This window comes from Coenobita brevimanus, chromosome 70, assembly GCF_032717465.1.
Source record: "Coenobita brevimanus isolate Jiangsu-jjx chromosome 70, ASM3271746v2, whole genome shotgun sequence".
NCBI lineage: Eukaryota > Metazoa > Arthropoda > Malacostraca > Decapoda > Coenobitidae > Coenobita > Coenobita brevimanus.
In genome coordinates, this window is record NC_137023.1 from 40,980,826 (window position 1) to 41,002,052 (window position 21,227).

Here is a 21,227-nt window from a genome sequence, read left to right on the forward strand (position 1 = left end):
GCAAGAGGGGAACAAGTCAAGAGTGAGAGCAGTGGAAATGAGTTACTTGAGAGGAGCATGTGGAGTGACGTGGAGGGACAGGTTGACGAATGAAGAAGTGAAGGAACGTTGTGGGGTAGATGTGGATGTGGTTGAAAAGATTAGGAGAAATACACTGAGGTGGTTTGGACATGTGGAGAGAATGGAGAATGAAAGACTGACTAAGAGGGTGTATGTAGGTGAGGTGGAGGGAGGGAGAGGGAGGGGTAGACCGAGGATGAGGTGGAGGGATGGAGTTGAGGGGTATATGAGGGAGGGGGGGGTGAGTTGGGGGGAGGGGAGTCAAATGGTGGGTGACAGAGTGACTTGGAGGCGTTTTGTCTGCGGCCACCCTTTGCGGGATTAGGGCATCGGGCTATAGATAGATAGATAGATAGTGTTTCTTATTTCCTCATACTGTACCCTGATGGTCTTAATGAGATGTATGAGTTATTTATGTAAACTTACTTATACCTATTTGATATTAAAGTATTGAGTTGATAAAGAATGAATGAGTTGGCAGTAAAAATCTGCTGTAATATTATCCAGATGTGTTGGGTGGTGAGGCGTATGAATCAGCAGCATGGCTCAGCGGATGGGGCGACTCAGAAAGGAACTCCAACAGTTGACACATTCACCTCCAGCTGGCATAACCTGCTGGCCTGAGGGTGATGATCTCACTCTCTTCACTGCTGGTAATGTTTGCACTGTTATTTAGGATAACATCATATCTTTATCTTCATATCTTCCTGCAGGTGAGCCTATCTGTGGGATGTGGAGGGGTCAGGGATAATGTAAGTTATCAGGTTATTACCTGGTTCAGGTAATTCATATGTTGGTAAAAATTGTCTGTCATGATGAGTTGATAATCAAAAACTGTAAGTATTGCTTAGAACAAGAGAATTGATGTGGAAGAAAACAATGACATACCAGATGAAATTGAAGACCAGTTCAGTGGGATTAAATTACATTGAACTGTGAAAAAATAATTTGAAATATTTGTAGAATGCATACGGTACAAAGAGTGTTTGATCAGGAAAGCTAAAGGTGTGTGTAGTGTTGTTAGCGTGTCAGCTAAAAACAAGAAATAGAATGGTAGGATATGAAATTACAATGAGAAGTGAAGATCTAATGCAATATGTTGTAGAGGTGGATTAAAGAAAAACTACTTGGATGCACAAAAAATACTGAGGTTCTTTCAAGTTGTGTGTTGTGCTGTTGGTGTGTCAGTTAACAAGCAAGGAATAGAATGGTGGGATATGGAAATACAATGAGTAGTGAATGTCTGATGCAGGATGTTGTCAAGATGGATGAAAGAAACGTCTGTACATGGATGCAAAAAAGTACTGAATTTCTCCATATACTGTACAGGATTTAAAGTCCTACAGAGTCAAAAGATTGATGTCCTCACATGTATTTTGATGTCCTACTACACCGCATGACTAACCTCATGGAAGGTGGGGAATCTTCAAGAAATTAGCCTTTTTTTTTCTTATTCTTGATGTTTACTCCTTGGCACTTACTGTGCTAGTGCCAGACTGGCTATTCATTAATGTCACTTGACCAAGCTTAGTACAGTATAGTGGTGTATTGTGATTACAGTTTGAAGTGTTGAACATACATAATATAGGCTGAAGTGTTGAATATACATAATATAGGCTGAGTATCTAATATATCTATCACTTCCCTTCTTTCCTCTTGTGCAGTGATCATGGGTGAAGAGAACACAGTGTATGCTGGAGGTATGTTTAGGCTGGAAATAGAAGTGCCAGACAGGTAAGTTCATATAACTGAACTCCAGTACAGTGTATAATTACTCTAGAGTACTCTGGTAATTTTTTAAACTATCCCGCATAGTACAGCTACATTTACCCATCACTAGCATTATCCACTTTTCATATTCTAGCAACAGACTTAGCTATGTAGATCTCCAGTATGAGCTTTTCGTGTGAGATGCTAGTATAGCAGTCACATAAACTGTAATATATCACAAGATTCAGGTTTTCAGTTACAGGGGAAGGCAGTACTGGTACCGAATAGTACTATAGTTAAGTTTCCAACATTTTCATGTATTAGCTTTTTGTATAAATTCAGAGCTTATTATAGATATTATCACATCCAACGTGTGTTATTTACACTTTTATCATGAGTCATTGTTTTCATATGAATGTTTATGTTGTTGTGGCCCCAAAATTATCTTGACTTGAACCCAGTTGACTACAGACAGAAGTTACTCTTTTCTTACAGTCCACTGTCCTTCTTTTGAAGGATAGGGAATGGGTTGAGGGCTGTTTGTATAACTGGGCAGCTCTGTCCCCAGATTATATTGGTGGTTCCATGTGAAGGCACCCCTCTCCTGCATGATGTATGATTAAGTATACTGTATAAAGAGAAGTAGTACATGATATTAATCATAGATCTAGTGTCTGGTGTAGTTGGGTGGCTTATTAAGTACGGGGTGTGTCCAAAAAGAAACTAACTTCTAATATAACTCGCCAGTGAGCCGATACAGGATGCTCATGATAGGAGTTCTGTGTATCAGTGACTTTGAGCTTTAGTCTAACACTATCTGCATCACTTCATGTCACTTAGTCAACGTATGTTTAGTGCACTTGGCAATTTGTTGCATTTTGAACAACGAAGGATCTTGAAGTGCAGCGTGTCTACATGAAATTCTGTTTCAGATTGAGGAAAACCTTCATTGACTTTTCAAATGTTGCAAACAGCCTTATGGGGAAGATTGTTTGAGTTGTATGTAATGTCACAAGTGGCTCCAGCTTTTAAATCAGGAAGAACATCCACCGAAGATTATCTCAAATTCGGACAGCCTTTCACATCAGCAGATAATGATCACACTGGGAAAGTGTATGCTATAATCTGTGAAAATCATTGCCTGACTGTCCGTGAAGTTTCTGAAGAAGTAGGCATCTTTAAATGTTCGTGTTGCACAATTTGAACTGAAAAACTGAGGATGCATCATGTTGCCTCAAAACTTGTGCCACTTCAACTGTCAGATAAGCAAAAAGAGAACCATGCCACAGTCAGTCCGGTGCTCTTTGTTTGAATGCTGATGAAAGCTTTCTGAAAAATGTCATAGCAGGTGATGAAATGTGGATTTTTGGCAATGATGTCGAAACAGAAAGGCAGCCGTCGCAGTGGGTTGAAACATTGTCACTGCAATCCAAAAAGAGTACATCAGAGTTGCTGTTATGTGAAGGTGATAATGATCGCCTTTGTTTATTGGAAGGGTGTCGTTCATCATGAGTTTGTTCCACATGGTTAGACAGTCAATAAAGAGTTTTACTTGGATGTCCTGAAGCATTTGAGGGAGGCAGTGTGAAGGAAGAGGACTAAGGCATAGACAAATAGAACCTGGATATTGCACCATGACAATGCACCTGCCAACACGTCTCCCTGTCTGTGACTTTTTGGCTAAACGCAAGACGACTGTCATCCCCCAGCCACCTAACTCTCTGGTGTTGCCCCTCCCCTCCTCATCCCAAGTTGAAATCCACCTTGAAATGTTGCTGATACAGATTATAGAAGAAAATTTGCCACTAGAACCTTGCAATATCCCTGAAATCGCATTCCAGGATGCTTTCCAGAACTAGAAAAAATTTTGAGAATGTTGTATGAACAGTGGAGGGGAGTATTTTGAAGGAGACATGGCTGATTAAGTTGTTAGTAAAGCAATAAATTTTTTTTGAAATGTTAATTTTCTTTGTGGACGAACCTTGAACAGTATTCAAAACATATTTTTTATATTTTAATGCCTGTTACTGTTATTTGCCACCTGGCCCACCCATTAGGTTGACAGTTTTGCCACGTATGGTACCTGTATTTATGATCAACACTAACGAAGAACAAGAAAACGTTCACCATCTTATAGCTGAGTGGTTAATTGATCATGTAATCCTACCAAAGGGCATAGGATACACAACTATCGGAACCTAGCCTCAGGCTCCAACACCACTAAGTTAATAATATTGGACTGACTGTTACCAAGAACTGTGATATGAGATGGGCTGTTGTATGTACCATTACATTTATTATCACTACAGGATTGTACCATCATGATCAAAAGTTTGCCAATGTTTCCCTACTGTTTGTGGTGATGGAAGGTGTTGTATGAAATATGTATGTTATAGCAGAACACTCTGAATCAGTTTTTCTGAACCTTTTTTGTCTCTGACCCATATTGTGGAAATGTGGCAATCTTGGTGACCCATGATATCAGATGGATAAATTGCTCCAGTAGTATACTGTATCCAGACTGTTACAGATGCTAGCAAAATATGTCAGTCATATGACGTGTTACTCAAGCATACATTAATATGAGAGCCAGAAAAATGTAAAATAATCATCTGATACATCTGAAGTTTCATATTTTTGTGGTTGTGCATTAATGAGAGCCAGAAAAGTGTAATCATCTGATACATTTACTATTTCATATTTTTGTTGTTGTGTATTTCTGTACATTCATGTATAAGTTTAAAACTATGTATAAATATATCTTGGTACAGTATATTCGTAAAGTGTACATACGTATACTATTTTCACACACACACACACACACACACACACACACACACACACACACACACACACACACAATAATGACCAAAGTAACGGAATTATCAGACTGAACCAAACATTTGTAACAGATGTGGAGAAAATGGCTGATAAGATTGCTTGTGATTAAAACAGGTATGGGCAATAATTAGTGAATTACAATGAATGAACCTCAGAACAGGAGAGGGAGATAAGAGAGCTGAGAAATAGGTTAGAGAGTGTCTGCTCATGCATTATTGACCAGGCGAGAAAGATGTCTGAATTAAAAGCTGGTAATGAAACAGCCGCAAGTGAAATAAAACAGCTTAACCTGTTAACTGCTCATGGCGGTTTTTTGGAAGTGTCCGTGGTGCACAGACATAGGGGTAAAAATGGAATTTCCCAAAGACCAAATTTTGTCTTAAGAATTGAGAGAGCACATGCCAAAGTATATAGTAATGAAATATTAGCTCAGTATTTACCTTGGTAAAGCCATGGATGAACATCAAAGTGTCTGATTCCCTATTGGAATGTATGGTTTTCGTTTTCTTTTTCAGTTTCGGTTTCGGTTTTGAAGGCTCAAACATGCTTGCATGGGTCAGCCTTGGTCACCGTGGCACTATATTCAAAATTCACCTGTGCAGCCAGGGCTGTATTGAGCAGTCACACTCGGAATAGTGCGGGCTGTATAGAGCAGTTAACAGGTTAAATGGGAAAATAAGAGGCTGGAGGAGGAAAGGGACAAGATGAAATTTAAACTTCTATCTATCTATCTATCTATTGCCAGACGCATCAATCCCGTTCGGGGTGGCCACAAACAAATCGCCTCCATGTCGCCCTGTCCCCTGCCATTTCACTGCCCTTCTCCCAACTCACACCCCATCCCTCCATCTCATCCTCGGCCTCCCTCTCCCTCTCCACCTCACACACACTCTTCATCAGTCTTTCACCCTCCATCTTCTCCACATGGCCAAACCACCTCAGTGTATTCCTCCTAACGCTTCCTATCACATCCACATCAACACCACAACGCTTCTTTATATCCTCATTTGTCAGCCTGTCTCTCCATGTGACTCCACAGGCTTCTCTTAAATAACTCATTTCCACTGTTCTCACTATTGACTTTGTCCTTCCAACAACGTCCATGCTTCACTTCCATACGTTAGAGTTGGTATCACAATACTGTCATGTAGTAACTTTTTCACTTCCATGGTAACTTCCTTGTTTCTTATCACTGCTTTCAAGGAACCAGCAACCTTTCTTCCCTGCTGTACCCTTTCAAGCACTTCACCCTCCAAACCTCCATCCTTACTCATCACACTACCCAAGTACTTAAACGTACTCACATTTTCCAATTCCTCACCATCCAACCTCATTGTACATTCACTGACTTCACCTCTCTCAAAGACCATCACTTTACTCTTCCCTACATTCACCTTTAGATTCCGTTTCTTACACACTCTCCCAAACTCATCTACCAAGCCTTGCAGCTCCCCTTCGTCTTCACTCAACAACACAGTATCATCTGCAAACAACAGTACAGGGAGTTTCCAAACACTACTCTCTCTCACCAGGGCCTCTCCAACATCCACTACCCTACCTTGTACCTCTTTTATTACCCCATCCATGTACAGATTGAACAGCCATGGAGACATGACACATCCCTGTTTCAACTTGATGAGTATATATCTAAAGCTAAGATGCACAAGGAACATATCAAGGAAACCCAAGAACACCATAAAAGGTGGAAAAAACTCAGCAGGAAGATAAAATAATTACTGTATTAAGGAGATTTTAGAACAACAGAAAAAGGAAAACCAGGAAAAGGTGGAGAAGGAAGTGGTAAAGGTACTAAAAACTAAAGAATCATTTGTCAGTGATCCGGCAGACAAGAAAAAATGCATGATTATCTCAGGTTTGAAAGAAAAACCGACGTCAGTGAGGTCAGAAAGAGAAAGGGAAGAACCGAGAAGGGTGAAGGAAATATTTTCAGTAGTTATGGTATAGTTTTAGTGGAGAAGGGAGAAAAGTGAGCTGATGGAGAGAACACTTTCACGAATTGTTGAGCATAGAGAATGAAAATAATGCAAGTACAAGTGGCTGGGGAATGGCTGGGAGAAGGAGTAATGTGGGAAGAGAGGAAGAAATCAGTAGGATGGAAGTTGTGGAAGCAATGAAGAAAGTTAAAAATGGGGAAAGCCCCAGGAATTGATGGAGTGTGTGGTGAAATGCTGAAGCATGGGGGAGAGATAGTAGTAGAATGAATGTGGAAGATGTGCAGATTGACCTGGGAGGAAGGTAGAGTCCTGGAGGATTGAAAGTCAGGTATAATTATTCCCCTGTACAAAGGAAAAGGGGAAAAAGAAGTGTATGGTAATCATAGGGGCATTTGTCTTCGTAGTGTAATAGGAAAAGTATATGGTAGGATATTTATTGACAGAGTTAGGGAAATAACAGAAGAATTAGTTGGAGAAGACCAGGGGGGTTTTAGGAAGGGAAGAGGTTTTGTAGATCAGATTCATTCTTAGATCTTTAGTGGAAAAGTTTCTAGAGAAGGGAAAGAAGTTGTATGTGGCCTTCATGGATTTGGAGAAAGCATATGACAGAGTGGATAGACAAGGACTGTGGAAAGTATTAAGAATATATGGAGTAGATGGGAAGTTGTTGAAGGCCGTGAAGAGTATGTATGATGGTGCTAAGGCTGCAGTGCCTGTGGATGGTGAACTGAGTGAATTTTTCTATTTGAAGGTTGGATTGAAGCAAGGATGTATCATGTCTCAATTGTTGTTCAATCTGTATATGGATGGGGTTATAAAAGAGATACAAGGTAGGGCAGTGGATGTTGGAGCGGCTCTAGTGAGAGAGGGTAGTGTTTGGAAACTGCCTGTAGTGTTGTTAGCAGATGATACCGTGTTTATAAGTGATGACAAAGGGGAGCTGCAAGGCTTGGTGGATGAGTTTGGGAGAGTGTGTAAGAAACGGAATCTAAATGTGAATGTAGGGAAGAGTAAAGTTGTGATCTTCGAGAGAGGTGAAGCCAGATAATGTACAGTGAGATTGGATGGTGAGGAAATGGAAAATGTGAGTGAGTTTGAGTACTTGGGTAGTGTGATGAGTAAGGATGGAGAGAAATGAAGTCAGTGAATGTACAGTGAGGCTGAATAAGGAGGAAATGGAAAATGTGGGTGAGTAGGGATGGAGGTTTAGAGAGTGAAGTGCTTAAAAGGGTGCAACATGGAGGGAAGGTTGCGGGTTCCATGAAAGCAGTGATAAGAAACAGGGAAGTGTGCATGGAAGTGAAAAAGCTACTACATGACAGTATTATGATACCAACTTTAACGTATGAAAGTGAAGCTTGGACCTTGTTGGAGGGACAGAAGTCAAGGGTGAGAGCAGTGGAAATGAGTTATTTGAGTGGAGCTTTTGGAGTCATATGGAGAAACAGACTGACAAATGAGGAAGTGAAGGATCATTGTGGAATGGATGTGGCTGTGATGGGAAACGTTGGGAGAAACACTGAGGTGATTTGGACATGTGGAGAGGATGGAGAGTGAGAGACTGACAAGAGAGTGTATGTGAGTGAGCTGGAGGGGGGGAGAGGTAGGGGGAGACCAAGGATGAGATGGAGGGATGGAGTGAAGAGATATATGAGAAAGGAGGGTGTGAGCTGGGAACGGCAATGAAATGGCAGGGGACATGGGCGACATGGAAGCGATTTGTTTGTGGCCACCTCTTTCAGGATTAAGGCGCCTGGCAATAGATAGATAGATCAATAGATGGAAGGAAAGGATAAAACCCAAGAGGAAATTGAAGAAGTGTTTAGGCTGGAAAAATTTGTGGAGTGAGATGACAAGGCTACTCAAAGTAAAATATCAGTCTCAGGTCACAGTAAATGAAATAATCAACAAGACTTGGAAATAAGCAAGGATTCCAAAATGTCTGGATAAGGAGAAATGGAAATGAGGAAGAGAAAACTAAAATAAAGGAACTTGTTAAGGAAGCGAAGGAAAAAAACGACCAAAGAACGGAAGATGAGAAGACTGAGTAGTATTGGAGAGTTATGGATCAGAAATTGAGGAAGTGGTACTGAAGGAGAGAGGGAGAGAGAAGGACATAATAAAAAACAGTGCAAAAAGATTGAAAGTGGCATATGCTAATGTATGTGGTCTAATCTCAGCAAGGCTAGAAATAGATGATTTCTTGAGGGTAAATGAGTCAGATATTATGTGCTTCTTAGAGACCAAGCTAGAAGAGAATACTGGTATACCTTGATATACAATACCCCTTGATGCGATACCCCAGCTTAACAATGGTAGAAGAAATACCACCATACCCCACCTAGTGATGTGCAAAACCCTGGTTTAACAATGGGTTTTGATTTTTTTTTTTACAGATTTTGATGATATTTTAGACTATAATTGTGTGTTTAGGTTGATTTGTAAACTGTTTTTAGACATAGATTAATGTGTTGTAGCCATAGGTGGGGTGAACATTGTCATTTTGGAGTACAGTTTTACTAAACTTGATTTTTTCCAGACTTATATTTGATGATTTCAGATTTTACTTGTTGGCTTTAGTGAGTTATTTACAGGTGTTAGGCTTAGGTTAGCATATTTTACAGCTGTTAGACCATTTAGATTGGCGTCAAGCTTGTTTTTGGGCTCATTTGGGTGGGTTTTGGACTTGATTGGGAGTGAAACCCAAGGCTAAAAAGCACATCCCATTACTGTACATGTTAAATCTACCCCGATATATGATACCCCGTGTAACGATGGGTTTTTACCTAACCAATTGCATCATTAAACCAGGGTATACCTGTATTGAAATTCAAAGGGGAAATGGGAAATACAAACTATGGAGAAGAGATAGAAAAGAAAAATGGGATGAGTGATGATAACAGTGAAAAACAGACTAAATGTGGATAATGTGAAACTGAGAGAAGGTATGGCTGAAGTGATAAGTGTGGTAATAGAAGCCACAGGGCAAGGCAAGAGAGACATCACAATAGCATATGTCCTCCTCAAAACAAGTGCTTGGAATGAGGAGGAATATCAGGAGATGATGTCAGACATGGTTAGATACCTACAAAAAGTGAATGGGAAAAGTAACAACATAATCCTGATGGGGGACTTCAATTGTAAAGAAGTAAACTGGGAAGAGTGGGACTCAGGAAGTAGTGAAGATTCATGGGGCAGTATACTATTAAATATAGCGATGGATAATGTAATGGCCTAGTAGGTCAAAGAAGAAACAAGATTTAAGGGGGATGACACACCAGCAAGACTAGATTTACTGCTAACCAGAGAGCCTGATGCAATTAAATCTCTGAAATATCTATGTCCTATTGGAAAAAGTGATCATATAGTGATAGAGTTCCAAATGATAGAAGGAAATGGAGAGACAAGATGAACTATACAGGCATGGAAGATACAACTTTGGGAAAGCAAACTTTACAGGATTGAGAAAATTTTTTGAAGTGGATTGCGAAGAATTCTTGGAAATGAGTGTATATGTGAGTGAGGTGGAGGGGGGGAGAGGGAGGGGGAGGCCGAGGATGAGATGGAGGGATGGAATGGAGAGGTATATGAGAGGGGGGTGTGAGTTGGGAGCAGGGCATTGAAATGGCAGGGGACAGGGCGATGTGGAGGCAGTTTGTTTATGGCCACCCCATATGGGATTAAGGCATCTGGCAATAGACAGATAGAGAGATACAGAAGAAGTGGGATATCTTTCTAGACTTCTGTAATAAGAGTGTGGAAAAGTAGGTGCCAAAAATTAGTGGGAAAGAGTATTGGAGAAATGACTGGTTCAACAAAAGGTGTATGATAGCAAAAAAAAGAAAGGGATCAGGCATGGAACAGTGGAGAAAGAGAAGTAATGCTAGAACAAAGGAAGAATATAAAAGAACTAGAAATGAATGTACAAGAATACACAGAGCGGAGGAAAGAAGCATTGAAAAAGGTATACAGTAGTTGACAAATGTAAGGTAGAACTTAAATTGTTTTACAGGTTTGTTGATGGCAAATTGATGCAAAAAGAAGGAATCAGTATGCTGAAAGTAGAAGGAAATATCCATAAAGATGCAGTTATGCAAGCTGAAATAAAGAACAAATGCTTCTAATCAGTCGTCACTAGACAAAGTAGTTTTATGGAGGTGGAGGAAGTGACTAGACATGTAGTGTTAAAAGATACAAAGGTTGAAGTGCAAGAAGTACACAGATTACGGGAAACTCAAGATGTGAGGTTGGCCCCAGGACCAGATGGGATCTCTGACTGGATACTAAAGGAATGCAGAGAACAAATGGTGGATAAGATTCACGGTTTAATTGTGTATTCTCTAGAAGAAGGAAAAGTGCCTTGGGAATGGAATAGGGCCAATGTGTTACCAATTTACAAGGGAAGAAACAAGGAAGTACCTTGAATTACAGACCAGTGTCCCTGACCAGCATGGTTGCAAAAGTGTGCGAGAGGATCCTGAAAGATAGGTGAATGAAATATCAGGAGGAGATGGATGTTTTGGCAAAAAGTCAGGTTGGATTTAGAAATGGAAGGTCGTGTGTTTCCAACTTGAGCCTCCACTCTAGGGTGATAGATGTGCTACAGGAGAGAGATAGTTGGATGGATTGTGTGTATTTAGATTTGGAGAAAGCCTTTGACAAGGTACCCCACAAGCGACTAATGTGGAAATTGGAACATAGGAGGACTGAAGGGGAACACCCTAGAGTGGATGAGAGACTTCTTGAGAGAGACAAATGATGACATTAATAAAAGACAGGATGTCTGGATGGAGGGAAGTAACAAGTGGAGTCCCACAGGGCTCTGTGTTAGCACCCGTCATATTCCTGATTTAAGTAAATGATATGGTAGCTAGAATGACCAGTTATGCAAGTCTGTTTGCTGACGATGCAAAGATCATGTGGAGAGTGGAAGTTGAAGAAGACTGTAAAATTCTGCAGGAGAACCTGGATAGGATTCATGACTGGAGCCAGATGTAGGAAATGAAATTCATTGCAAAAAAATATAAAATATCGGAAATGGGTAAAAGTACCAAGAGACCATCACTTAATTATTTGCTTGGTAATGAACCAATCACAAAAGTGAGAAAAGAGCAGGACCTGGGAGTGCTGGTCCAGGATAATTTGTCACCTGAAAAACAGATTAACAATCTAGTTAGAGAGACATATAAACTCTTGACTAACATAAAAGTAGCATTTCATTACTTGAATGATGAGATGATGAAAAAATTGATAGTGGCCATGATCCACCCGAGGTTGGAGTATGCGGCAGTAATTTGGTGCCCACATAAAAAGAATGGTATAAACAAGATTGAGAGAATACAAAGAACAGCAACCAAGATGGTCCCTTGCCCAGCAGGTCTGTCGTACAGGGAAAGGCTGGAAAAACTGGACCTGCCTTCCTTGGAAGAAAGGAGAGAGAGGGGCGACATGATAGCAGTGGTCAGGGCCAGAAAGAAACTATAAAGAGGTATACTGTAATTGACAAAGGTAAGGAAGAACTTAAATCGTTTTATAGGTTTGTCAGTGGCAGATTGAAACACAAGGAAGGAATCAATCAGCTGAAAGTAGAAAGGTCTATAAAGATGCGGTAATACTATCTGAAATAAAAAACAAATGTTTTCAATCAGATTTCACCAAGGGGAGTGATTTTGTAGAGGAGAGGGAGCAGCTAGACATGTAGTGTTAAAAGATATAAAAGTGGAAGTGCAGGAAGTGTATACATTACTGGAAACTCAAGATGTAAGGAAAGCCCCAGGGCCTGCCAGGATCTCTAATTGGATACCAAAGGAATGCAGAAAACTATTGGCAGATAAGATTCACGGTTAGTTGTGTTCTCTGGGAGAAGGGAAAGTGTTTAGGGAATGGAAGAGGGCCAATGTGGTACCAGTTTACAAAGGAGGCAATACGGAAGAACCCCTTGACTTATAGACCAGTGTCTCTAACTACCATGGTCGCAAAAGTTTGTGAATCTTGAAAGACAGGTGGATAAAATATCTGGAGGAGATGGATATTTTAGCAGAGAGTCAGTTTGGATTCAGAACTGGAAGGTCGTGTCTCTCTAATTTGCTGTGCTTTAACACAAAGGTGATTGACGTGCTATAGGAGAGAAATAGTTGGGTGGATTGTGTGTACAGTAATCCCTCAATTATCTGACGTAATAGGGCCATTGATGTATCTGGAAATGGACGAGATACGGATAAGGGGCAATATCCTGCCTACCTGCGTACCAGCACCCTACCCATACCCAACCTGTAAGTACAGTCCCCCACCTAATTGTGGCAGTGTTCTTCAGTCTTTCAGCAACTGTACAGTACTGTTTTTATACATCAAAACACATACGGGAATATCCAGTATAATGCCAGAGGCAAAGAGAACAGTGCATGAGCAATAAAAAAAAAAAAAATCCACAGTAGAGTACAGTACTTACCACCCAGTGACTGGCGGACAGGTGTCATAACCCGGTAGCCGTTCCAGCTGGTGTTTATTAAATGTCAAATACCTCCTTCTCCATCTGCTTTAGCTAGGTGATGAGTGACGATGTGCGGCAAGGTGATGGAGACCTACCCATCTCAGAAGACTCTGGAGACAACCGCAAGCTCGCATATAATGGCGACTCATTGGCTGTCAGTGTGCTTGGTTGCGGGTCCAAGAGTGAAGACTGGGGACAAGGTGGTGATGGTGGGGAGAACAGGCTTGCACACATGGGGGATGACAGGCTTGAAGAAGAAGCCGATCTTGGTCTGACAATATGTGCAACAATTCTGACGGAGGATGATAGCGTCCCACACACACACGCACACACACACACACACACACACACACACACACACACACACACACACACAAGAAAGGAAATAGACAAAATCCACTCAACTACCAACCAGTATCACTGACCAGTGTTGTAACCAAGGTATTAGAAAAGCTTATAAGAAAAGCTTGGGTAAATCATCTAGAAGAACACAGTATGATAACAGAAAGACAGTTTGGTTTCAGAAAAGGAAAATCATGTGTTACTAATCTGTTGAGCTACTATGACAGAGTAACAAACACAATACAGGAAAGGGAAGGATGGGTGGACAGTATCTATTTAGATTTCAAGAAAGCTTGTGACACAGTACCACACCAAAGACTTTTATGGAAACTGTACCATCAAGGAGGAATTCAAGGCAAACTGTTTTGTTGGATGCAAGATTTTCTCATAAAAAGAGAACTGAGAACAGTACTAAGAGGAAACTACTCATCATGGAAAGAAGTGACTAGCGGAGTACCACAGGGTTCAGTGCTGGCACCAATCATGTTTTTAGTGTATATAAATGATATAAACAGTAACACTGGAAATGAGAGCTATCTTAATATGTTTGCAGATGATGCAAAAATACAAAGGAGAATTACTAACACAGACTTTTGTAAAGAGCTACAAGAAGAATTAAATAAACTTCATGAATGGAGTAATACATGGCAAATGGAATTAAATGTGGACAAGTGTCATGTAATTAAGTTTGGTAAAAGTGGAAAAAGACCTGATTGTGATTATAAGTTAGGAAATAAAACCCTATATACATCAGAAAGAGAGAAGGATCTAGGTGTGATTATCAATAACAGACTATCTCCGGCTGACCACATCAGCGAGAAGGTACGGAACATGTATACAATGGTTGCAAATATGAGAATAGCATTCACATACATAAATGAAGACATGTTAAGAAGGATAATAACATCATTCATTAGACCAACCCTGGAATATGCATCAGTAGTCTGGAGTCCTCATCTCAAAAAACACATAGACAAGATTGAAAAAGTTCAAAGGGCCACTACAAGATGGATACCAAGCTTAAGGGACCTAGCTACAAAGAAAGACTAAATAAACTGAATCTACCAACACTACAGGAGAGAAAGAAAAGAGGTGACATGATAATGCTGTATAAGTGAATATCAGGGAAGGAGAAAATAGACATAAATGATTACTTAACATATGGAGAAGCATCAGCAAGAGGACACTGCAAAAAACTGCATAAGAAGAGAGGTGATAAAGACATAAGGAAATTCAGTTTCCCAAACAGAGCAATTGATCAATGGAATGCACTACCGAATGAAATAGTGTGTGCCAAAACAATTCACAAATTTAAGGATATGTACGATAAATATGGTTTAAGACACGGGACAGTACGAGCTTGACTCATTCCTGTAAAGATACAATTAGGTAAGAACACACACGTTACGAACTTTTGAGTTAATACATTCAATCATCTCAGCCACCTTCTCACCAGTAAACCTTAATCCGAATCACAGTACACTGTGGACATCATGGATCCTCACTGGAGCCAGTGATGAACTATAAAGGAAAATTTGGACAATCACAGCAGATCCTTGCTGGCCCATATGGTATGGCTTCATTACCCAGTTTTGGGTCATGACCCAAAGGTTGAGAACCACTGCTCTAAATGTTCAAGGAGGAATGAGAAACATTGGAGGCAGGGCACAGTACTTTTTATTTCATGTAGACATTACAATCATGCCACTCTCCACTAGCACGAATAACTAAAGGGCTCTTGTGGCACAGGAAACATGAGTTGAGTAGTGACTTCTATCTCCTCTAATTTAAGTCCTGAAAGAGAATAGAACATAGCTTTTGATCTTTCCAACAATGGTAATTAGGATAATAATGGCAAATTCTAGATGCATGTGCTTAGTACTTTATGTGATACATAATGAAATATGTCCAGTAATGGTTATCTCATCAGTACCTGTATTGGTAAAAAGATTCCAGACTTTTGAGTGTGTTGTCTCTTCTTTAGGTACCCATTTCTTCCACCCAAAGTGAGGTTTGTAACTAAGGTTTACCACCCCAACATCGATGATGCTGGCCGAATTTGTCTGGATGTGCTCAAAGTGGCCCCTGCTGGCTCATGGCGGCCCATCCACAACCTTGCCTCTGTTCTGACCTCAATCAGACTTCTCCTGGGTTCACCTAATCCACATGATCCTCTCATGACTGACATAGTATGTATGTTGGGTTAGCCTTATTTGTGTAAACTTTAATAGTGTTTGTTTTTCAGGTGCTGGTATAATATTTTGTACACAGAAAAGAGCCATTATTCTCATCAGCACTGTTGTAAGACTGAAGAAAAATGTAGATTTATTTTCTGAAAGAGGAGTTGCATCTTCAGATTACATAATCTTTATGTGGAGGGTGTGCATAGGATATGATAAGGTTGAGGTTGATGAAAGGTGTAAGGAAATTTGTTGATCAGCAGGTAGAAGAGAATACATAGATTGTATACCCACGTAGAAAGAATGAGTGCTGTGAGACAAGTGTGATGAAAGATGTATGAGAGTGAGTATGAGTGTAGAGAGAGATGTGGAACTCCAAGAAACTCACGAAACAAGGAAGTTGAAAAAAAAAAAAAAAAAAAAAAAAAAAAAAATAGATAGATGGAGTAGGTATGGAAATGCACATTAAGTTGAGCTGAAATGGGAAGAGAACTAAGATGGTAGCATGGAGGATAAATTATATTAAAGGATGTACCAACGAATGGATGTGAGTACAAGAGAAGTTTAAAATTCATTACATAACAGTGATTGGCAACATGACAGAAGGTACAGAATGAATTGTTTGCAGGTGTTATTCTTTAGCAAAAGTGGAAATTTAAGAAAAGGATGGTGATGTATTCTGGGAGTAGTGGCAGAAAGTCCCCCCACCCCTTTTATAGTTTAATAATCCATCAGGTAATACACAGAATTACCTTATTAGTACAGAAAAGTCAGCTGGTGATACTCTGTATTGTATGTAATTGTTAGCAAGTGGGATCTGTATTTAAAATGATTTTACTTAATAATGTTTTGAAATTACTCTAAAAACCATCTTCCTTGTTGTCAGGCTGAGGAATATCAGTTTAAGAATGCCCAGTTTGAGTCAACAGCACGGGAGTGGACTGAGAAATATGCAAAGAATCCAGTAAGTATTGTACTGCAGTTATTAGAGGTGAATTTTGATTTTTCATTAAGTTGAAAAAAGTATGTATGTTTTATGGCTGAATGCTTTTTAAACATCATCCAGCATGCACTGACAGTGTTATTGAGTACAGTATTGCACTGATAACATATTTGTAGTTTCTGTATTGCCTTTGGCCATCCACTCACTCGAGTTAATATACATTGAGTCACGTGTCTTTTTTTTTTTTTTTTTTTTTTTTTTACAAGGAAATTAATTACCATGTTTGATGGTAACCCTGTAAACAGCATATGGATGTGTGATGGTTAGACAGGTTAAGTTGCTGTATAAGGGTTTTCTGTACATCCAATATGTGTTCTATACAGATATATGGACATAGTTATGTATTACATCATTACCAGGTCAGTCAGTATCAGTAATAAAGATATTAATACAAATACTTACATAATTGATCTTACATTTACGAGAGTTATTATCAGTGCTACTTTAGTATGTAGCATTTTGTGGATGTCCATTTTGAAAGTACGGTAATGTGACAAGCCAAATGGATTCCTGTATGCGAGGAAACCATTTACTGTGCTGGGTGGTAACCATATAACAAAATTATGGCACCTGGTGGTTTAGTGGGTAATTAAGGTGCTCCAATTGGATTGAGCTGGTGCAGGTTTAAATCCAAGGGGTGGTTGGGGTTTATTGCTTACATAATGCCACTCAGGGATGATTGAGGCTGGTCACTCTCATCTTACATGTCAGGACCAACTTGCCTAGCCCTGGGCTCCTATTCTTCTCATGGGGTGACATAAGATTGGATGATGGATCGTATGTGAGAGAAAAGTGATGATGACTCTCAGTGTGATATGCTGGTGAATTGAGATGCACTTGAATGTGTTAGGAAGAGTACCTAGATGTATTGAGAGAAAAGAAAGGTGACCATGTTAAGGGCATACTGGAATTAGGGGGCTTTATTATGTCAGTGGATCTTGAAGAAGATCAGTAGAGTTTGTTCTTATGAAATTCAGTTAATCAAACTGTTACCTTCCTTAGCCTAGGATTGAATTCAGAGCATCAGGGACAACAGACAACCTTTCTAACCACTCGGCCTTTGAAATGGAGTCAGGATTTTGGGAGCTTGAAGGGTGAGTGAATGGGTGCCTGTCCCATTTCACTGGGTATCCTGTTGATACTGTAGTTCCCTCTCTCTCTTGCTTTCTTGTTCTTTGCTCTCTGGACCCTACCTCACTATATTCTGAGTGGGAAAAAAGGGTCAGGCTGATGAAGATTTAAGTTAAATTTGAATACTGTACCTGTTTCCTGTAATTTATATACATTAATTTTCTCTCCAGGACCTGCCTTCAGCATTACACCAAGAACCCTCAGGAAAGAAGCGAAGTCTGCAGCCAGAGGATGAGGAAGAGAGGAAAAGTGAACACAGCAGGGGAAGTGCGGAAGAAGAAAAGAGCAACAATAAAAAACAGAAGCAGTGATTAGACATATATTCACCTTCCAAATCATTCATCATAGCATTCATGTATAACATTCACATTTGCATAAAGCTTGAGTAAAGTGAGTGTTTAAATTGTGTACAAGTAGTTGGTTGTCAATGAGATTTTAAAGTGGAAGAGGAAACTGAGGTTCTGAAATACTGATTATGTTTTTTATATGTATCTTATCAAAGATAATCCTTTGATTTTACATGCTGTATTCTTGATGCACTTTTTTTTAATGTGGATGTTAATGGAGGGTAATCCTTTAGTTTTTATGTACAGTATTGTGTTGTAAGTTTGTACCTGCTATTACTGTATATTGTCGCATGTTTTTTAGAAAATATGATTTTTTAATTAATAGTGAGGATTTTCTTCCAAAACCTAATTCTCTGTAGTTAACATTTAATATTGATTAGTGTTAAATTATTTATGGAGGCCATGCCATGGTACTTGCCAATAGTAAACAGGAGTTTTGCAGGCTTGTTTAGAGTTTTATGAATGTCACTGAGTGATGTTTATTGAGAAAGTCACTCAGTGTGATGTGGTGGTTACTGAAGAGAGGCAAATAGGTGAGAAGACTTGAAGTACCCAGGTACAATGGTAGAAATGAGGTAAACATGAAAAGGAGTCCATGGTAGGGTGGCACAAGAACTGCAGTGGGTGCTACTATGAAGGCCTTGATACTATACAGAGCTATAATTGTGGAAGATGCAGAAGGCTTGAATGAAGGTGTGTCAGTGTCCACATTAACATGGGGATGTGAAACTGATATAGGACTGAAAATTTAAGCAGTGAAAATGAGATTATTGAAGAATGAGTGTAAAGTGCATACAGTGGTCAGGATATGAAATGGTGCAATTCACAAGAGGTATGGTAGATGAAGTTTTTTGACAGTTGGGCAGGAGAGAATGTTCTTTGATAGTAAGTTCACATAGAGAGAATTCATGTACTGTAAACAGGATGGCAAAAGGGTATAAATTATGTGAATGAGTTTGAAGGTGGGAGGAGACCTGTTATGCCATGTAAGCTACAGTAGATGGATATTGTAAATGAGTGTGTAAAAGAGCAAGGTGTGGAAATTGAAGAAACTAGGAAACTAATGGGATGGTGTTGATTGGGTGAGTTAAATACAGAGGAACACATGACAAAGGTTTGTTTTCTGTCTATTTAACTTGATAATCAATGGACTGACACTATCTGGCAAATGTATATAAACGAAATCTACTGTGTAAGGAATATTACCTCTCAAAATATTTAGATGGTTTGACCTGAGGAGCAGCTAGGATTCCAGGGACGTCAATTATATGTGAATGATCTGTGACCCTTTTCACCAGTCATGCCACTGTTAGTTCTTCAGCTTTAATAATTTCTGTTTCCTTGTTTTATATCTTATCCCATCTTTAGATAGGAAAAAAGGGCAGGATGATGGTCATTCATCCAATCCTACATTGCTCCATTAGGAGTGTAGGAGCCCAGGGCTAGGCAGTTGGTCCTGACATTTAAGATGAGAGTGACCAGCCTTACTCATCCCTGAGGGCCATTACATGAGCAATCAACCTCAAGCACCCCTTGGATATAAACCTTCATCAGCTCAATCCGATTGGAACACAATAATTACCCACTAAACCACCAGGCGCCAAAATTTGGTTATATGGTTACCACCCAGCGTAGTAAATGGTTTCCTGGTGTACAGGAAACCATTTGGCTTGTCACTCAGTGTAGAGACCCACAGGTAGAAGGAAGAGGAAAGAATGAAGGAAAGAAAGACAGAAGAGGGAGTGTGAAGTCATCCGTTGGCAGAAGGACAAGGAAAGAGTGAAGTAAAGAAAGTCAGAAGAGGATGGAATGAGGAGGAGAGGAAAGGGCAGACACCTGAGAGCAGCACTACATTAAGTGGGTGGATGGTGAGCTCCCCCACCTACCACTGAATGGTGGTAATGATATATTTCTATAATACTGAAAACTTGTGCATATCATAATCATCCAGTCTTTTATTGCCCCATAAGGTGTGTAAGGTCTCCTTAATTCTCCCTCTATCGGTCCAGTTCTGACATATAATGCAAGTGATCAATCATATTCTCTGAGTGGCGTTCTTTGAACAATAAACCTCAACCACTCCTCATATCTTGACCCAGTAGAGTACCAGTTTGTATCTAACATTAAATGAGATTTGATGACTTTGTTTCATTTTGGCTATATAGGCTCCAACATGCTTGCATGCATTGGCCTTGGTCACCTACTGGTGGCTCAATCTCTAGCAGCCTCCTATTCAGTCCCTAATCTGTGACGCCTTTTTTTGGTTTGCCTCTCACACTTCTACCCTCATTGTTCACACCTCTGTACCCAATTGTCATTCCCCATCCTCTCTACATATCCAAACCATCTCAATCTACTCTTTCTCACCACAACATCAATACCGTACATTCAAGCCCAACTCTTCATTCACTATCCTAACCCCCCCAGGCCTGTCATTTAAGTACGCACCGCACATCCACTTATTGATCATCTCTGCACATTTGAGCTTATGAATATTCTCTTCTTTTACTGCCAAGGTCTCACTTTCATACAGCATTACACTCCAAATGCATGCTACAGACAAAATCCCCTTAGCACGGAGAAATAGTCTTTTTAGTGTCGAGAGAGGCAATAGCTTCCTGAACTTCTTGCAACCTCTCTTTAACCTTGCCCCAGAGCAAGTTCCAGTCCAACCTACAGCACATAACATGTCCCCCAAATAGCAAAACTCCTACACACACTCAAGACACTCCTGCAAAGTCATCCTTTTCTGTCTCTGTCTGTTCCCCCCATACGCCAAACATATGAAATCAGCATTTTTTCACAGCCTACATCTACTAGCACTGCATCCTTTATGCACCCACTTATCACAGACACTGCACAAGATGGAGTTCCTTCCTACACATGTGTGGGAAAATACACAAGTCCATACTCCCTCTGCTTTGATAGTACTGCCACTACCCCTAGATATCACTTTTGTTTTATCCACACTCACTCTCAAACTCTTGTATCCTATTTCATCTCTCCACTTCCTAAATATTTCCTCTAGTATCCCATTCCATCTCTCCACTTCCTAAATATTTTCTCTGCCTCCCTCTCATTCTTTGTAATCAATAGCAAGTCATCAGCGTAGAACACTTCCTACGGGAATTCAGTTCTGAAATCACGTGACAGAGCTTCAAGCACCAT

General features: G+C 40.0%; 1 protein-coding gene across 1 annotated transcript; it reads left to right on the top strand.

Annotated features, from left to right (window-relative positions):
* Positions 1-596: 596 nt before the first annotated feature.
* On the top strand, positions 597-18,305 carry LOC145406318 (uncharacterized). The gene is made up of 5 exons (XM_080277482.1): positions 597-713; positions 1,725-1,794; positions 15,383-15,587; positions 16,465-16,542; positions 17,883-18,305. The coding sequence occupies exons 1-5, from the start codon at positions 602-604 to the stop codon at positions 18,021-18,023; spliced, it is 606 nt and encodes a 201-aa protein (XP_080133608.1). The 5' UTR covers positions 597-601; the 3' UTR covers positions 18,024-18,305.
* Positions 18,306-21,227: the final 2,922 nt, after the last annotated feature.

Coding starts and splice junctions, on each gene's coding strand:
- LOC145406318 (XM_080277482.1), top strand. CDS start 602: ATGGCTCAGCGGATGGGGCGACTCAGAAAGGAACTCCAACAGTTGACA. Junction 714..1,724: donor TCTCACTCTCTTCACTGCTG/GTAATGTTTGCA, acceptor CCTCTTGTGCAG/TGATCATGGGTGAAGAGAAC. Junction 16,543..17,882: donor AGAAATATGCAAAGAATCCA/GTAAGTATTGTA, acceptor TTTTCTCTCCAG/GACCTGCCTTCAGCATTACA.